This window comes from Peromyscus californicus, unplaced genomic scaffold (genome assembly GCF_007827085.1).
Source record: "Peromyscus californicus insignis strain IS unplaced genomic scaffold, ASM782708v3 Scaffold_1__1_contigs__length_55948999, whole genome shotgun sequence".
NCBI lineage: Eukaryota > Metazoa > Chordata > Mammalia > Rodentia > Cricetidae > Peromyscus > Peromyscus californicus.
The window spans coordinates 6,882,511-6,899,701 of NW_026294492.1; the positions used below are offsets into that span (position 1 = coordinate 6,882,511).

General features: G+C 52.1%; 1 protein-coding gene across 2 annotated transcripts in view; it reads left to right on the forward strand.

Moving 5' to 3' along the window:
• The window catches only part of Hpcal1 (hippocalcin like 1), a 110,468-nt gene extending 94,878 nt beyond the window's left edge, over positions 1-15,590 (forward strand). For both annotated transcript variants that reach the window (XM_052745834.1, XM_052745835.1), the window contains exons 3-5: positions 8,325-8,726; positions 10,481-10,586; positions 14,703-15,590. In XM_052745834.1, the coding sequence (XP_052601794.1) occupies positions 8,349-8,726; positions 10,481-10,586; positions 14,703-14,800 (582 nt within the window). In that variant the 5' untranslated portion in view covers positions 8,325-8,348 and the 3' untranslated portion in view covers positions 14,801-15,590. The remainder of the gene's footprint in view (positions 1-8,324; positions 8,727-10,480; positions 10,587-14,702) is intronic.
• Positions 15,591-17,191: the final 1,601 nt, after the last annotated feature.

Here is a 17,191-nt window from a genome sequence, read left to right on the forward strand (position 1 = left end):
CTTTACGTTTCACATGTCTGTATCAACTTATGTGTGATGCGCCGTGTCACAGTGTGTGTGTGTGTGTGTGTGTGTGTGTGTGTGTGTGTGTGTGTAGGTTCTCGAGGACAACTTGTAGGATTGGCTTCTCTCCTTCCACCGTTCAAACTCTGGACCTCAGGGCGGGTGGCTGGGGTGCCTTTACCCAAGGGGCCATCTTGCCAACCATGCGTCCCTTTTTCCTTTAGCCACTGAGGCTCTGGGGAGTTGGGAGTATGAGCTCAGCAGTCAGGAAGATTCTTACAGTGACCAGCCCTGGTCTGGAGCCACTCCAGCTGAGACATGGCTCTGTGGCTCAGATGGCAGGTTGGGTTTGCGTCTGGGTACCCAGGAGCACCCTAGCCCGCCTCCCCTAGATCTCACTGGGGGTTGGCTGTGGTCACTCAGAAGAGGAAGGAGCCTCTTTTATTGCAGCCCTTTGCCTCCCTGGCTGGGGTCAGGCTGCAGGTCCCTGGCAGCTGGCCCTGCAAGCTGGGGCTGTGGAACTGATGAGGACCGAGGTGCAAACACGTTATCTTTCACTCATGGTGTCAGTGAGCGAAATAAGCACGGGACACCATACGGTGCTAGTGGGCGGGAGAAGAACCCGTCTGGTGGCCTTAGCTACAAAGTCGTCGGTACCATCACTTAGTACGGCCCACCAGAAGTATGGTGACAGCCATATGCATATGTAACATGAGATTTTCCTATAACCACATGGAAAGAAGAAAGAGAAGCAGGGGTGAGCATTGTCCTCAATCTGATTTAACCCATTATACTCCAAACAGGCCCAAATCCTGTATATTTTACCCTTCGGGCCTATGAGAGTTTAGAGCAGTGGTTCTTACCTCCCTAATGCTGCGATGCTTTAATACTGTTGTGATGACACCCCCCATCATAAAATTACTTTCATTGCTACTTCATAACTAATTTTGCCACTGTTATGAATCATACTGTAAATATCTAATATGCAGGGTGGTCTTAGGTGACCCCTTTAAAGGGTCATTCCATACCCGGAGGTCGTGACCTACAGATTGAGAACCATTGGTTTAGACCCACTAGAGACGGGTATCAGCTACGGCCTAGGGACTCTGCTGGGCTGCGCCCTCTAGTGTCCGTCCCGCCTCAGTGCGGCTTTAGTGGCTCCAGGTGCCTCTCCTGTTACATTTTATCAGGGCCGCTGCTGACGGCCCCTCTGCAGGGAACCACAGGGACCGGCAGAACCGGAGGCCGGCAGAGGCCGCTTGAGCATTACCTGCATATCTGGAGAAAAAAGCAGGACGTGGGTCCGAGCTGTTTGGGAAAATGCAGTCACCCCCAAGACAGGGTCTCAGCGGCAGGAGCGGCATTCCTCTAGGGGTCACCGTAAGAGCATAGTTGAGGCTCTTTCCACCCGCCACCTCTGTTCCACCTGACAGGGAACAGGTTCTCCATGATGCTCTCTTGAAGGTCACATTCACAGAAGACTCACTCAGCCGCTTCCCGAGTCCAGGACTTCGTCGGGATCTGGTACCCAGGCTCCTACCTCCTTCCTCCAGTGTCCGTCTAGCAGCCGCTTGAGCTTGGCGGTCTGACTGGTGGGAGCACTCTCAGCAGTGAGATGAGTGCCACTCACGTTTCTAGCCAGCGCCGAGCTGTGGTTAGTGGGACATTGGAGCACTGGGTTCCCAAGGGCCCGTCTGAGCGATCAACAGAACGACACTGTGAGCAAGGCTTTTTACCTGCCGCAGCAAGCTGGGGTAAATATTTTCCTAGAGGTCCCCCAGCTGCTAGTTTACTCTTTCTTTACTTCACAATTCAGTGTGTTAAGTGCAGAACAGAGACCCGGGGAGGGGCCGTGGGAGCTGTTAGCTCCCTCCCCCAATTGCCATTACGGCGGCGGCGCAAAATCAATGTGGGAGGACTCCATGTTCTCCGAGCTCCAAGAAGGCTGCTGTCTGTCTGATCTGAGCCCTGGTAGGATAGAAAGTGTTTTAAGCCAAGCAGGAGGTGGCTGTGCTCTTCCAGGGGACCTTTACTCCTCACCCCCTAGAAGATGAAAGCAGGGTTGTCTGATCAATGAAGCCTCGGTTTGTCTGATGGCCAGGGCGAGGTGGATATTTCTTCGGGGGAGCATGCACAGTGATTTTCTGTCCCTGCAGAAGGGTTTGCATTTTCTCAGGTATTTTCCCAGACAGCTGAACATCAATAAGGCTGGCTCAGTGGCTTAATGAATAACAGAAGGGTCATGAGGCATGCGGCACCGAACCCATCCTCCATCCTCTGCTGCTGCTGCCTGAGTGCCTCCAAGAGGGCTAAAATGAGGCCTTTTGTATTAAATATTTTATCCAGGTCTTTGATAGGCGCCTGTGAATGAATGCCGGGAAGCGAGCGTGAAGCTGCTGCCGGTGTTCGTGGGCTCCACTTAACAGTTTCGTGGAAGTGAGCATTAGGAGGCCGTCTTGTGACATGGCGATGACAGCCTCTTCCCTGGCCAGGGGCTTCAGTGGAGGATACCAGCTCAGTGCACATGGAAACTCACTGCCACTCAGGATGCTGGCAGGGAAAGAAGGGGCCCAGCCCAAAGGATGGAGCCCGGTTCCAGTGACAGCACACCTGACCGTGGTCTGCCTCGTAGCGGACAAGCACCTGCCCCCCTGCATCTTCTGTCTTTCGCAATGGGATGATTCTGCCAACTCCCAGCTGAGCCCAGTGAGACACCTTCCCACTGTTGGAATCTGTCTGGTCCTCCCTAGAGTCTCTATCATCCTCTTTGGGCCTTCAGTTTTGACTCTAAATGCCATCTTTTTAGACGAACCACTAGTTCCCCTGCCTAGGAGTGTACCATGGGAGCCCAGGGCCCTAGCGAGTATAGACTACAAGAGTCCAAGACACTGGAAAATGTTGAATTAAGGCCATGTGCACCTGCCAGAGTATGAGCTTTTCTGGAGAGCTACCCTAACCCTCGGCTGATGATCTGTCCTAGCAGCTTCCATGGGCCGGGAAGGAGCCTGGGGTGGGGATGGGGCTCTGTGCTTCCAGGAGCCAGCTTTCCTACCATCTCTGGGTGGTATCCTGCTCTGTGACTGGTGTTTCTCTGGACAGAATCCTCCTCTCCTTTGCTGATAGACGGGGTGTCCCCGTCACTGATCAGACTGAGCTGAGAGTTCCTATGACTCAGGCTGGCTGGCTGCTGGCTATCCATGGATCTCGGCAGCACTTAGCACCCTTGAGGTGTGTCTTCCCATGTGGCTACAGTGGGACATGGCAAGGCCAGAGGACTCTGCTCCATGTAGCCCTCTAGTGCCTTTCTTCCCTCAAGTTTCAGAAAAGGGCCAGTCCTACCCTTTCCTCCTCCTTAGCCAGACTGTTTATGCTGTCGGTCCCAGGTTCTTAAGACAGCCAGGCCTGTTTCCATGGGTACCACCCTTTCTTTGAAGGAGTCTGGACCCAGGAGCAGAACTTAAGGCCACTGCTCATCTCAGAGCAAGGTCCCGAGGCCCAGACCACTCCTTTTCCCTTTTCTACATCCCGTGGACCCTCAGGAGCCTCAGGAATAGCCCTGACCCCTCCTGACACGTGGCTTGGAGGCTCCTGAGTGGTCTCATGCCCATTTTGATGTTTGAGCCTTGGTCTTTGCATCCAAAGAGGGTCACTTGGGCTCTACTGCGATACAAGCTTTGTCAGAGACCTTCCTGCCCCCAAATTAGCGAAGCCTGAGAGAAAGGGTGTGTGTGTGTGTGTGTGTGTGTGTGTGTGTGTGTGTGTGTGTGTGTGTGTGTGTGTCCTATAGCCACAACAAAAAGAATGCCCTAAACCAACACAAAACACCCATTCTGCCAAGCAGCCTGACACCAGGAAGAAGGCGAAGGGTGGGCAGAGTCACAGGGTTGTTGCAGTCGGGAGCTGCTGCCTCTGGCATGATTGGGAAGGAGCCGGGAAACCAAGCATGCCCCTCCAGCAAATGCCAAGGCTCGCTCGCTCTCTCTGCACGGCAGCTCCGTCTCTGCAGACACCCGCAGAGCGGGTGCGAGGAGTTTGGCATTTTGGTAGCATCTGTAGGATGATAAATCACAGACACAGCCTCGATGTGTGTTCCGCGAGGTGAGCAGATGCTGAGCGCGTGAGCTGGATACCAAGGGGCTGTGGCAAGGCTGTGGGGTGCAGGGCTGCCGACCAGGAAGAGGAGCCACAGGCATAGGGTGGGCTGTGACCACATGGCTCACTCCAGGACTGTCCTACCCACACAATCTCACAGCCAGGCAACCAGGAGTCCAATCCTGGCTCGCTTTAGGAGAGGTTCAGCTGCTCTCTGGGGGTCAGTATCCTTGTTAGCAGGGTGTATCTGATACATGAAGTTTCTAAGTGGACCCCAGTCCAGAGACACATTGTAAGTCTCCCCCTGAGAATGGGTCAGTGGCGAGGACCTTGTGGCTGCAAGGTTCCACTGGGTCTAGAACCTTCTATCCCCAATATTAGTATTTGAACAGGAGCCCCACCCCCCCAGCTCAGTCCAACCCTGCTTCCTTACCTCCCACCTCCTGTGACCCCAACTTCTGCCCTGTTCTCTGGGGTTCCACTGCCCACCTTGTTTCACACAGTTGTATCTCCAGCCTGAGGGTACCTACTGAAGGCCCTCCATTGACAGTGACATCCTCACAGCTACCCTCCTGGGCCTCCTCCTCCGGATATTCCAGTTCCCTCCTTTCCTTCCCTATCCGTATTCCTAGAGGGCCCCTGGACAGCTCTTTTTAGAGCTCTTGTCCGACTCTGCTTAGATTCTTTAGACCAGCCATCCCCAGGGGTCCCTCCCTTCCCACTGGCCCTATTCTTTTCCCCACTTCCGGGGTCCGGTGTGGCTTCAGTTTTATGTGTGTCTTGCTAACTGAGTTTCCAAAATGAATCACCTGCAATAAAACTAAGGCATTCCTCTCTCTTCCCAAAGGATCCCAACATGCATCTTATCCCAAGTGATGGTTGAATCAGAGCACTGGATAGTGGGCCCCCTGGAGAGCAGCAGCTCCTCACCTGTGCGCTCATCCTAGGCCTGCTGAGACCCCTCAGCGACCAGCGGCCACATTTGGCCACTGAGGGCAGAAAGTCTCTGATTGGAGAAGCTGGACTCGTGGGCTCCTGTTCAGAGCTGGATGTAGCTTCTGGGCATCCTTCCGGCCAGCACAGGCCATTGGCCCGGGAGAGGTTGACTGACTTGTGGTTTAAGATCGACCTGTAGGCGAAGCAGAACAAGGGGACTGTCAACCCTGATGGGAGCAAGGCTGTGAGATGGGGGCTGAGTATAGAAAGAGAGGATCTGGCGGTCGGCCATCACAGGAAGAGACTCCAGAGGGTCTGTGCTCCTTTATGCAGCTCCTCCAGGACCCGATTTCTGCCTTTTTTGGTTTTTTGAGACAGGGTTTCTCTGTGTAATAGCTCTGGCTGTCCTGGAACTTGCTCTGTAGCCCAGGCTGGCCTCGAACTCAGAGATCCGCCTGGCTCTGCCTCCCCAGTGCTGGGGTTAAAGGTGTGCACCACCCCCTCGGGGCTCTGTCTCCACCTCTTGTTCCCCGTCCTTGGTCCAAAGCCCCTTCCAGGTGGGACTGAGCCTACACTATCCCGCTCTATTTGGAGGTTCTTAGACTTGCCACCCCAGTCAAGAAGCAGAGGCTGGCCCAGTGTGGTTTGTGTGCTTGTTCTTTGAATAGACGCTGTAAACTAAGGGGCCAGGCTGGGGAGATGGCTCTTGCTGTCCTTGCCGAGGACCCCAGTTCAGTTCAGTTCCCAGCCCCCACATGGCGGCTCACGACTTCTATCACTCCAGTTCCAGGGGATCCAGCCTCCTATCCTGGCCCCTGCAGGTACCAGGCATGTACACCATGTCTTATACAAGTACAGCTCTCAGACACATCCAATAAACATTCTTAAAACATTGATGGCTCGGTGGTTAAGAGCACGGGTTGTTCTTCCAGAGGACCCAGGTTCAATTCCCAGGACCCACATGGCAGCTCACAAACTGCCTGTAACTCTACCTCCAGGGGATCTGACACCTCACACAGACATACATGTATGCAAAACACCAATGTACATAAAATAAAAATAAATAGATTAGCTGGGCGGTGGTGGCGCACGCCTTTAATCCCAGCACTCGGGAGGCAGAGCCAGGCAGATCTCTGTGAGTTCGAGGCCAGCCTGGGCTACAGAGCAAGATCCAGGAAAGGCGCAAAGCTACACAGAGAAACCCTGTCTCGAAAAACCAAAAAAAAATAAAAAAATAAATTAAAAAAAAATTGAAGGAAAAAAGGAAAAGGAAATGTGGACCCAGTTCAGCATCTTCAAATTGCAGCCAGGCATGGTGGCGCACACCTGTGACCGCTGGAGGGCAGAGGCAGGAGGGTGAGGAGTGTAAGGGTCATCCTAGCTACACCAGGAGTTCGAGGCCAGCCTGGGCTACATGAGACCCTATATCAGAACACATCAATAAACAATAAAATTACAAAGGAGAATACAACAAAAAGCCCTGCAAGGTCCCTGTCGATCCAGCCATCTCTCCTCTTCAGCCAATGTTCCCCTTTCTAATAAGTTCTTCCAGAGACCTCCACACATAGACACATCGGACTCTGTTGCTTTTGCAAATGGCAGCACTCTTCCCATGCTCTTGGGCATAACCTCTTTCCATTTGTAGATTCTCTTTTATCTTTTTTTTTTTTGTCTCAAGAAGCCCAAAACTGGCTTGTTCAACTGGTCTTGAACTCCTGATCCTCCTGCCTCCACCCCCAGTTCTGGAATTACAGGTGTGTGCCACCAGGCCAGTTCACTTGACGGTTATTTGTTATCAGGACACTATGGACATTTGAGTTGCTTGTTGCTCGGGGCACCGGTTATTTGTGTAGGTGGGGATGTGTTTAGATAAGTCTGGGTGTGTTTTCAAAGACACCATCAAGATGCCCCGTGTCTGTGTTGGACGAGGAACTTTAAAGGTATCATAGTCCTATAGAGAAGTATAAAACATGAATATAGAGAGCTGACACCCTGGGAGAGGGGTGAAGAAGAGAGAGAATGTGGTGTGTAGTACTGAAGGGCAGGTCTCGCCTTCCTTAACAGGACCCAGCACAGATAGTTGGGAATTCATAAACCTTGAAGCAGTTCAGAGTGGTTTCCTTTGGGACTTGGGTAGGGGACAGCTACCCACCCTCATTCTTCTATATGCTTCAAAACGGACTGAGTGAGCCATGCACACGTGTTACTGCCGAAGTAAGAAAACAGAATTGAGGTGATGAGGTGAAAGCAGTATTCATGTCCAATGGCAAATTACCCCAGGATCTCACCCATGGGCCTCCTGGGAGACTGAGTGGGCTATTCTTTCCAATGGAGCCCAATCCTGGATTTCCATGGGGGCCTGTTTCAACTGTTAGTATTCAGATCAGCATTCACCGATCCATGCTAATTCAGCATCCTCCCTGCTGGAGCAATATCTCAAAGGCATAATAAAGAGCGGGGACTCCCTATGGGTTCCCAGGTGCCTCTCTTCTTAGGGATAAAAACAGCATGATGTTTGCTGGTAACTTTTCCTAGTCAATTGTGTGCAGTGCAGGGATAGAGGGTCTGGGAGGGATTAAACCTCTGTCCTGCCAATACACTTCAAAGCTTTATTAAGAATATCCGAGTCCCCATGAAACCCTATTATACCCAGATTTACCAAGAAATCTGGGCAGGAATGGGGCTGATAACCAACATTGTTTATAAAATTAGGCATGTTGATTAGTGAAGTAAAACTTCCAAAGGCTAGAGGCGTGCACCTGCTCTGTCATCATTAATAGCATCCACTCAGGATGACTGTCAGTCTGTCTATAAAGTTCACCAAGCTGTGTTATATGGGAATGTGGACCACCACCATCCACCTGCCTAAGTATCATTTACTGTGTGGCATCAGCAAGTATCTATGACATGAAACACACACACACACACACCACACACCACACACCACACACACACACGATACCCCAAGAGGAAAACAAAAAAAAGGAGTTGTTCAGAGCAGAGGGTCTGAGTCAGGTCCATGTGGCCCCTTTGCCCCAAGCTGATAAGCTGAAGAGTTGGTCTTAACTTTCTTCTTTCAGTGTTTTGGTGTTCGCCATGTTGTGTAAAACCATTTTTTACTTTCTGACCAGAGACATCCAAGACATGCTAAAAGTCAGAGTTTGCGGTGTTGAGTTCCTCCAGCCCATGGCGCTGGACACATAGGGGACATTGCTTAGCCAGCTTGACGGTGGGATGTGATCAGAGGCCGGACCTTGGCGCCCCGCATCCACAGCTGACCTCGTGTCTTGCAGGGTTAGTCTCCAGCGCCAGCTGCCATGGGCAAGCAGAACAGCAAGCTGCGGCCTGAGGTACTGCAGGACCTGCGGGAGCACACGGAGTTCACCGACCACGAGCTGCAGGAGTGGTACAAGGGCTTCCTCAAGGACTGTCCCACCGGCCACCTGACGGTGGACGAATTCAAGAAGATCTACGCCAACTTCTTCCCCTATGGCGACGCCTCCAAGTTCGCCGAGCACGTCTTCCGCACCTTCGACACCAACAGCGACGGCACCATCGACTTCCGGGAGTTCATCATCGCGCTGAGCGTGACCTCTCGGGGCAAGCTCGAGCAGAAGCTCAAGTGGGCCTTCAGCATGTACGACCTGGACGGCAACGGCTACATCAGCCGCAGCGAGATGCTGGAGATCGTGCAGGTACTGGCGCTCCGCAGGGCCGGCTGGAGCACAGGGAGCCAGCAAAACACACACACACACACACACACACACACACACACACACACACACACACACACACACCACCCCCCCACAGACACACACATACCACCACCACCACCACCCCCACACCCCCCCCCCCACACCCCACACCCCTCTACCCCCCACACCCCCCCACACACCCCCACACACACATACACACCCGTGCCCAGCCCTGTGCTCTTTCTGATCACCATGACGCCAGCTCACCAGCTCACTCCTCAGCCCTCTTGCCACCCTGCATGCTAAAGGACTGCAGATTCTTGCAAAGCATCACGGTAAAAGCCAAGCCTTCATCGATCGCTTGCCAGACATCAGGCCCCAGCTGAGTTCACCCATCAGGTTTATCCCCCACCCCACCTCCCATCCTATAAAAACGGGTCATTGTCTGCTTTTAATGAGACCCGAGGCTAAGACAGGTGACTGCCTAAAGAATGATCAGAGCAGCCGGGCCGTGGTGGCGCACGCTTTTAATCCCAGCATTCAGGAGGCAGAGCCAGGCGGATCTCTGTAAGTTCAAAACCAGCCTGGTCTACAGAGCGAGATCCAGGACAGGCACCAAAACTACACAGAGAAACCCTGTCTCAAAAAACCAAAAGAAAGGGGGAAAAAATGATCAGAGCAAGAATTGGGACCATTGCTTAGTAGGTAAGAGCACTGGATGCACAAGCATAAGGATCGGAGTTCGAATCCCAGCACCCATGTAAAAGCCAGGAGTGGGTAAGCATGTCTGTAACCCTAGAACTAGGAGACAGTTGAGTCAGGACCCAGAAGCTTGCTGACCAGGCAGCCTCACAAAAATGGCAAGCTCCAGTTTCAGTAGAAGACAAAAGGAAAGGAGGTGAACACCAGTATTCCCCTCTGGCCTCTTTGGGTGTTTTTGCACACGTAGAACTTACACACAATTTAGCTGTCTCTGTGGGTCGGGACTCCTGTAGAAATCAGAATGGCACCATACCGGATGAGGCAGTGGGCAGTCCTGCATGGGAACGATGCCCATATGCCCGCTGCGTCCTTCCCCCTCCATGTTCTAGATCATCTCTATGTTTGGGCTAGTGAGATGGCTCTGTGGGAGAGGTGCTGGCTGCCAAGCTTGACAGCCTGAGTTCAATCCCTACGACCCACATAGTAGGAAAAGAGAACCAACGCCCACAAGTTGTCCTTTGATCTCCACACGACATCTGCTCCCCCCACCACACACACTCTAAATGAATGAACAAACAAACAGATGTTGCGTGTAGTGCTTGACCCAGCAGATACAGATGTTGATAACACACTGTATTGTTTGGGAATAAGAAAGTCTGTACCTCCAGTAATATTTCTTTCCCTAGAATATTTTCCATCTGCAGTTGGTTGAATCTGCAGATTTGGGACCCACAGGTAGGCAGGGCTTACTGTACTTGCCCCTGTGACCTCCCCACTCAGCATTCTCAGCCCCCAAAGATCCTTTGTGCATGTCAGACACTATCCCCACCCTCTCTCAGACCAACTGTCCTTTTATTTCCCCATCCCAGCCGAGCTGTACCCTGTGCTCTTAAACATCACTTAACTTTTCCCGGCTCCCTTTGCTCTGATGAGAGACGGGTCCTGACACAGACAGGGAGCACTCTGCCCTGTCTGTGCTTCTGGGTGGGCTGAGGGAGAACCCTCACCCATCCTTCGTCCTCCTGAGCACACTCACGGATGCTCCTTTGCAGGCCATCTACAAGATGGTGTCCTCCGTGATGAAAATGCCCGAGGATGAGTCCACGCCGGAGAAACGAACAGACAAGATCTTCAGGCAGATGGACACAAACAATGATGGTAGGAACATGGGGGTGGGGGTGGGGGGAGCACTGGATGTTTATGTGAAACTGTTGATGGCACAGATGTGTTGGGGATGTGCCCTCTGCAGCCCTGGCCCCGGCAAGCTGGCCCTGGCCCTTCCTAAGCCTGCAGTTCCCCTTCCTCTCCCCCTTGATTCAGCTATGATGAGAGAAGCCTGGCGTTCAGGTCAGGGACACCTACCCTGCATCCTGTGCCCTCCCCAGGGCTTTATGTCCACGGGCATGTCACTTTGTACCTCTGAGCTGTAGGATCACTATTGCTGTGATGAAACACTATGACCAGAAGCATCGGGAAAAGAAAGGGTTTACTTTACCCATGCTTCATACAGCAGATCACCATCAAAGGAAGTCAGGAGAGGAAACTCAAGCAGGACAGGATCCTGGAGGCAGGAGCTGATGCAGAGGCCATGGAGGGGTGCTGCTTACTGGCTTCCTCCTCATGGTTTGCTCAGCCTACTTTCTTATAGAACCCAGGACCACCAGCCTAGGGATGGCCCCACCTACAATAGGCTTTCCCCTAGTAATCACTAAGAAAATGACAGGGTTGGGGATTTAGCTCAGTGGTACAGCACTTGCCTAGCAAGCGCAAGGCCCTGGGTTCGGTCCTCAGCTCCGTAAAAAAAAGAAAAAGAAAATGACCTCCTGGCCAGGCATGGTGGCACATGCTTTTAATGGGAGGCAGAGGCAAAGGCAGGCAGAGCTCTGAGTTCGAGGCCATCCTGGTCTACAAAGTGAGTTCCAGAACAGCCAGAGCTACACAGAAAAACCCTGTCTTGAAAAACCAAAGAAGGAAAGTGTCCTACCAGCTTGCACACAGACCAATCTTATGGAGGCATTTTCTCAACTGAGGCTCCCTCCTCTGTGGTAACTATAGCTTATGTCAAGTTGTCTTAAAATTAGCCAGCCCACGTGTTAATGGAGAGAGTAGTCTTACTATTTCCACAAGTGTGTTTAGGGAGGGGAGGCAAGTATACTTGATGGCCTGAGCGGGGAGAAGTGAGAAACTGAATCCAAGGACTTTTGAGTCATGGGATCCTGAGCAGCTGACCAGGCTTCTCTTGCCATCACCCTGAGGTGTGAGGCACCCCAGATACTCATGGGGGTCATCAGGCATGGAAGCCTCATCAGTCTGTGGTCATAGTACCTAGGGCTGTGAGGTCCTACCACGGCTGCAAAAAGGTAGGTGTCAGGAGGAGGGGAGGCCGTGAGATGTCCATGAGGACGCGCCCTCTGCCCTCCTCTGCCTCGGCTGTGAGCTTCTCATAAGACCCCAGCAAGGTTGAGGTAACCGCGCACTCGGTGAGTTGATTCTGCCTGTCCGTGGCTTTGTAGAGACAAGACTGATTGGCTTTTGTTCCACCAAGAAATGCAACATTAAGGGAAAGAAAAGGCTCCCTGGGCTGTGCTGAGATTAAATGTACGCTAATGCACAAGAAAGGGCCGTGCGGAGCCTCAAGTGCTCGTGGCAGGTGAGCTGAGGACAGAGCTCAGCAGGACTCGAGGTTCCTGTGGAACTGCAGACAGCCAAAAGCTTTCCAGACAGCAGGGAAATGCTTTTCAAAACATGTTCACACACAAAGCAGGACAGCCTCTTGCCTAGCGCGGCCCGTGGGCTGGTTTCAAAAGCCTTCTCCACTCTCTTGTGCATCGTGACTCCAAGGCTTTGATTCCGACACACCACGTTGAGGCTTGGCCATTTCCCAGGCTTGGCTTGCTTCTCCGTGAAATGGGGATAAGCCCCCTTGCATCAGCATGAGGCTCAAGCAGCATCATGCCGATGGCACACTCTACTAAAAGCTGTGGCTAGCTGGCCAGTGGTGGCGCACACCTTTAATCCCAGCACTCGGGAGGCAGAGGCAGGCGGATCTCTGTGAGTTCGAGGCCAGCCTGGGCTACCAAGCGAGTTCCAGGAGAGGCGCAAAGCTATACAGAGAAACCCTGTCTCGAAAAACCAAAAAAAAAAAAAAAAAGCTGTGGCTATTGCTTCTAATTGCCCAGGTCAGGAGCCCCGCCAGCTTCGGAGGGTGGACTGCGTCCCCGCTGTACATGTCCCCGTTGTCTATGTTTCGCTCCTGAGGCCACTGGACAAAGAGGCCTTCCCTGTGAGCCTGTAGCCAGTTGCTGGCGCTCCAAAAGGGAGGAGGTAGGGCTACAGAGAAGCCGGGTCCAGAAAGGGACAGCAAAGGCGGCTGGGGATTCGCCTCTCCTCCCCGGAGTTGCCAAGAGTCTGCAGGAGGAGGCACTGTGGTGGTTTCCTCTAGCTGCCAACTTGACTCAACCTAGAATTGCCTCACAAGTCCCTTTTTTTTAAAATTATTTATTTTGTATGTGAGTGTTTGCCTGGATGTGTTTGTGTACTGCATTGGTGTCTGGTGCTCATGGAGGTCAGAAAAGGGCACTGGGTCCCCTGGAACTGAAGTTACAAATGGTTATGAGCCACCATGTGGATACTCGGAACTGAGCTCAGGTCCTCTGCAAAAGCACCAAGTGCTCTTAACTGCTGAGCCATCTCTCCAGCCCCTTAAGAGAGTCTTTCTGTTTGTTTTGGTTTTTTAGAGACAAATGTTTCTCTGTATTGCCCTGGCTGTCCTGGAACTCCTCTGTAGACCAGGTTGGCCTCAAACTCAGAGATCTGCCTGCCTCTGCCTCCTGAGTGCTGGGATTAAAGGCGTGCACCATCATTGCCTGGCTCAGAAGGAGAGTCTAATGAAGAATTATCCAGATAAGTGGTTGTCAACAAGTAGGTCTCGACCCCTTTGGGGATCAAATGACCTTTCACAGGGGTCACCCAAGACCATCGAAAAACACAGATATTGCGATTCATAACATCAAAATTACAGTTATGAAGTAGCAATGAAAATCATTTTAGGGTCCGGGGGGGGTCAGCACAACGTGAGGAACTGTATTAAAGGGACCCAGCATGAGGAAGGTTGAGAACCACTGCTCTAGATCATGCCAGCCTGTGGGCGTGCCTGTTGGGATTGTCTTGATGATTGTTTGATGTGGGAAGGCCCATCAGCATTCTCTAGGTGGTGGTGGTGGGGGCTGAACAGTGAAATAAGGAGAAAGCAGATTGACAGCAAGCAGCCAAGCACCCATGCATTCATTCTCTGCCCCGTGGTGTTTAAGTTACTGCTTGACTTCCTGCAGCGACAGGCTGTGACCTAGAACCCTGCAGTGACAGGCTGTGACCTAGAACCCCTGCAGTGACAGGTCGTGACCTAGAACCCACAGTGACATGCTGTGACCTAGAACCCCACAGCATAGCGATGTCCTGTGGCCTAGAGCCCTGTGGTGACAGGCCGTGACCTAGAAACCCTGCAGTGACCTGCAGTGACAGGCCATGACCTAGAACTGACCTAGAACTAAGTTGAAGAAACCTTCCTCCCCTAAGTTGCTTTTGGTCAGGGGATTTTCCCCCCCAAGACAGGGTTTCTCTGTGTAGCCCTGACCGTCCTGGAACTCACTCTGTAGACCAGGCTGACCACAAACTCACATGGACCCACCTGCCTCTGCCTCTAGAGTGCTTGAACTAAAGGCATGTGCCACTACCACTCCCCCACTCCCCCGCACCCCCCCCCCCAGCTTGGTCGGAGGATTTTAGCCTATTAATAGAAATGGAACTTTATCAGGACCCATAGTTTGGCCTATCTCCCAGCCGCCCTGGAGCATGATGGCTCTCCAGGCCTCTGGGTGGGGCTGGCAGCTTCAGACCCAGAGTTCATTACCAAACCTGATGACTTGAGTTCAATCCCCAGGACCTACATTAGTACGGTGTAAGGAGAATCAATTCCTGCAAGTTGTCCTCTGAGCACGTGTGTGCCTCAACATGGCATGTGTGTCTCAACATGGCATGAGTGCCTCAACATGGCATGTGTGTCTCAACATGGCATGTGTGCCCACATACATACACAGTAAATAAATGCGTATGTTCATATGTAAAAAAAAAATGTAAATACCCTGGAAGTGAATGGAGAATGGACATTGTCCATTTTCCAGAAGGTTCCAGACTGCGACCAGAGGTCCTATCCCTTTTAGAAGCTCAAAAAACAAAGCACTGGCTGATCCTGTCTCTCCCGCTTCTGTCCCTCAGGCAAGCTGTCCCTGGAAGAATTCATCAAAGGTGCCAAGAGTGACCCATCCATTGTCCGGCTGCTGCAGTGTGACCCGAGCAGTGCTAGCCAGTTCTGAGGGGAACGGGCTTTGGGACAGTTGCGAAGACACACAGGCTTGTCCTGACCTCTTCAGCTTTGCTTGCAAAAGTGGATTCCTCCGTGATCTCCGATCTCTCCTGCTCTCCCGGGACCTGGGTCCAGGCAGCGCAGCGCACCCGCTTGGCCTGGCTGACGTGGCTCCCCCCTCTCCCTGATCAGTGTCCGTTCCCTCCAGTCCAGGCCGGTTCCTTCCAAGGGTTCAAGTGTTCTCGGCTGTCGGGTTCCTCCCTGCCCACAGAGGGCCCGGGGGCTGTCAAAGTTACCAGGCAGGACTTTTCGGCGTCTCACCAAAACCAGCTAATTTATTCTGGGATCCCAGGTGACTGTGTGGGCTGGGTGGAGATGAAGAAGATGGAGAGCAGACCAGGCAAGCCTTTCCACTGCATGGCTCCACCGCCCTTGTCCGTCTTCTCTCTGACCAAAGCCGCTTGCACGTGTATACCGTGGTCTCCTTCCCTCTGCTATCCGAGTTATGTGTACGGTGAAGTGGACTGTAATGTGTAGGCCCCGTATTTAATGCCTCTGACTGCCTTTGAAGCATGGTCCCCTGTGGCCTGTGATCCCCAAACCCCCAAGTCTGGCTGTGCTGTGGTATTTATGCATTCTTGATTTGCCCGATTCCACAGGAGATACATGCATGCCCAGGGCTGTGGACATCTGCCCTCCGTGCTGCGAATACAGATGTCTGTGCGTGCTCCGTCCTCCCTACTGACTGGTCTGTCATATTAAAGTGATCAAATAAACCGAGGCCTGTGAGTTTCCTGTTTTGCCGTGTGCACCCTTGTCTGTGGCTCTGCCCCTCTCCAATCTTTAGCAAAAAGTGGGTCCCTGGCATCCAGCTGTTGTGAGTAAACGCAGCCCCTGGGGTACCCTTGTAGTCTCCACTGTGTCTTCTGCAACATCTGCCTCATGCCCGGGAAGACTTGCGAACACGAAGGATGACTGTTCTTGGCAGGTCTGACGGTGACATGCTGCCTCCCTCTCTCCCTCTGTGATTTAATCATCAAGGTGGGGGGGGGGGGCATGTCCAGGAGAGCAGGTGGGGCTTAGGGGCCTCAGCGCTGCAGTAAGGAGGCAGACCGGGTTCTCAGCTTCATCTGGTACCACCCCCGGGTCTTGTTCCTGAAGGGGCTTCCACCATGAGGATGTTTGCCTCTTGTGCCCGGAAGTCGTTGAGAACCAGTTGCTGCCTCCTCCTTCCATGTCCTCCACTATCAAAGTCAGGGTGTCTATTGCTGTGAGGAAACACCCTGGCCAACTCGGGGAGGAAAGGGTTATTTCACTCACAGTTCATCAGCAAAAGCAGCGGGAGGGCAGGAAATCAGTCCAGAGGAGTATGTGCTCTTAATTGAGGAACCATCCCACCATCGTGGCTTACTGAGGACCATTTTCTAAGGGGGTGGCACCACCCACACCAATCCTTAATCAAGAAAATGCCCAACAGATCTGCCCACATGCCAATCTGATGGAGGCATTTTCACAGACGTTTTGGTTTGGTTGGTTTTGGATTTGGGGGGGAGTTGTTTTTTTATTTTTTATTTTTTGGTTGTTTGGTTTGGTTTTTTTTTTTTTTTTGAGACAGTCTCACCGTAGGCGTGGGTGGCCTGGAGCTCACCATGTAGATGAAGCTGGCCTCAGACTCACTGAGATCCACCTGTGGAGGTGTTTTCTCAATTAGGGCTCCCTCTACCCAGATGACTCCAGGCTATGTCAAGCTGACCAAAAAAACCAAAAAACCAAACCAAATCACCAAACCTGCAGAACGCTTGACACAAATACATCACTATGAACTATACACTTTCCTTTCTTATTCCCAAGATCTTATGTTAATATCAATATCACGATCTAAAACACATTCCTACCTTTAATAGTCCCAATAATCTTTAAAACTTTCAACACTTTAAATGTCCAAGGTTCCCTTTAAAAATCCCCAATCTCTGACATGCTAGCCTTGAAGAGTTCATTAATTTGAGCTGACAGGCTGGAGAGATGGCTCAGAGGTTAAGAGCACTGGCTGCTCTTCCAGCGCTCCTGAATTCCCAGCAACCACATGGTGGCTCACAGCCATCTATAATGAGATCTGGTGCCCTCTTCTGGCGAGCAGGCACACATGCCAAAACACTGTACACATAACAAATAAATAAATCTTAAAAAAAAAAAATCCCCAACCTCTTAACCATAGGTTCCATGTAAGTCAAAAACAAGTTGAATATGTTCTCATTTGAGAGGGAAGAACAGTCACAGTGAAATCAAAGCCAAACCCTCGCCCAGAAGTGTAAATACCTCACTAACATCTGGATCACAGTCTTCTGGTCTCAAAGGGCTTAAGCAGCCCCATTTCCGGCTCCACAGCACACAGCTTCTCTCA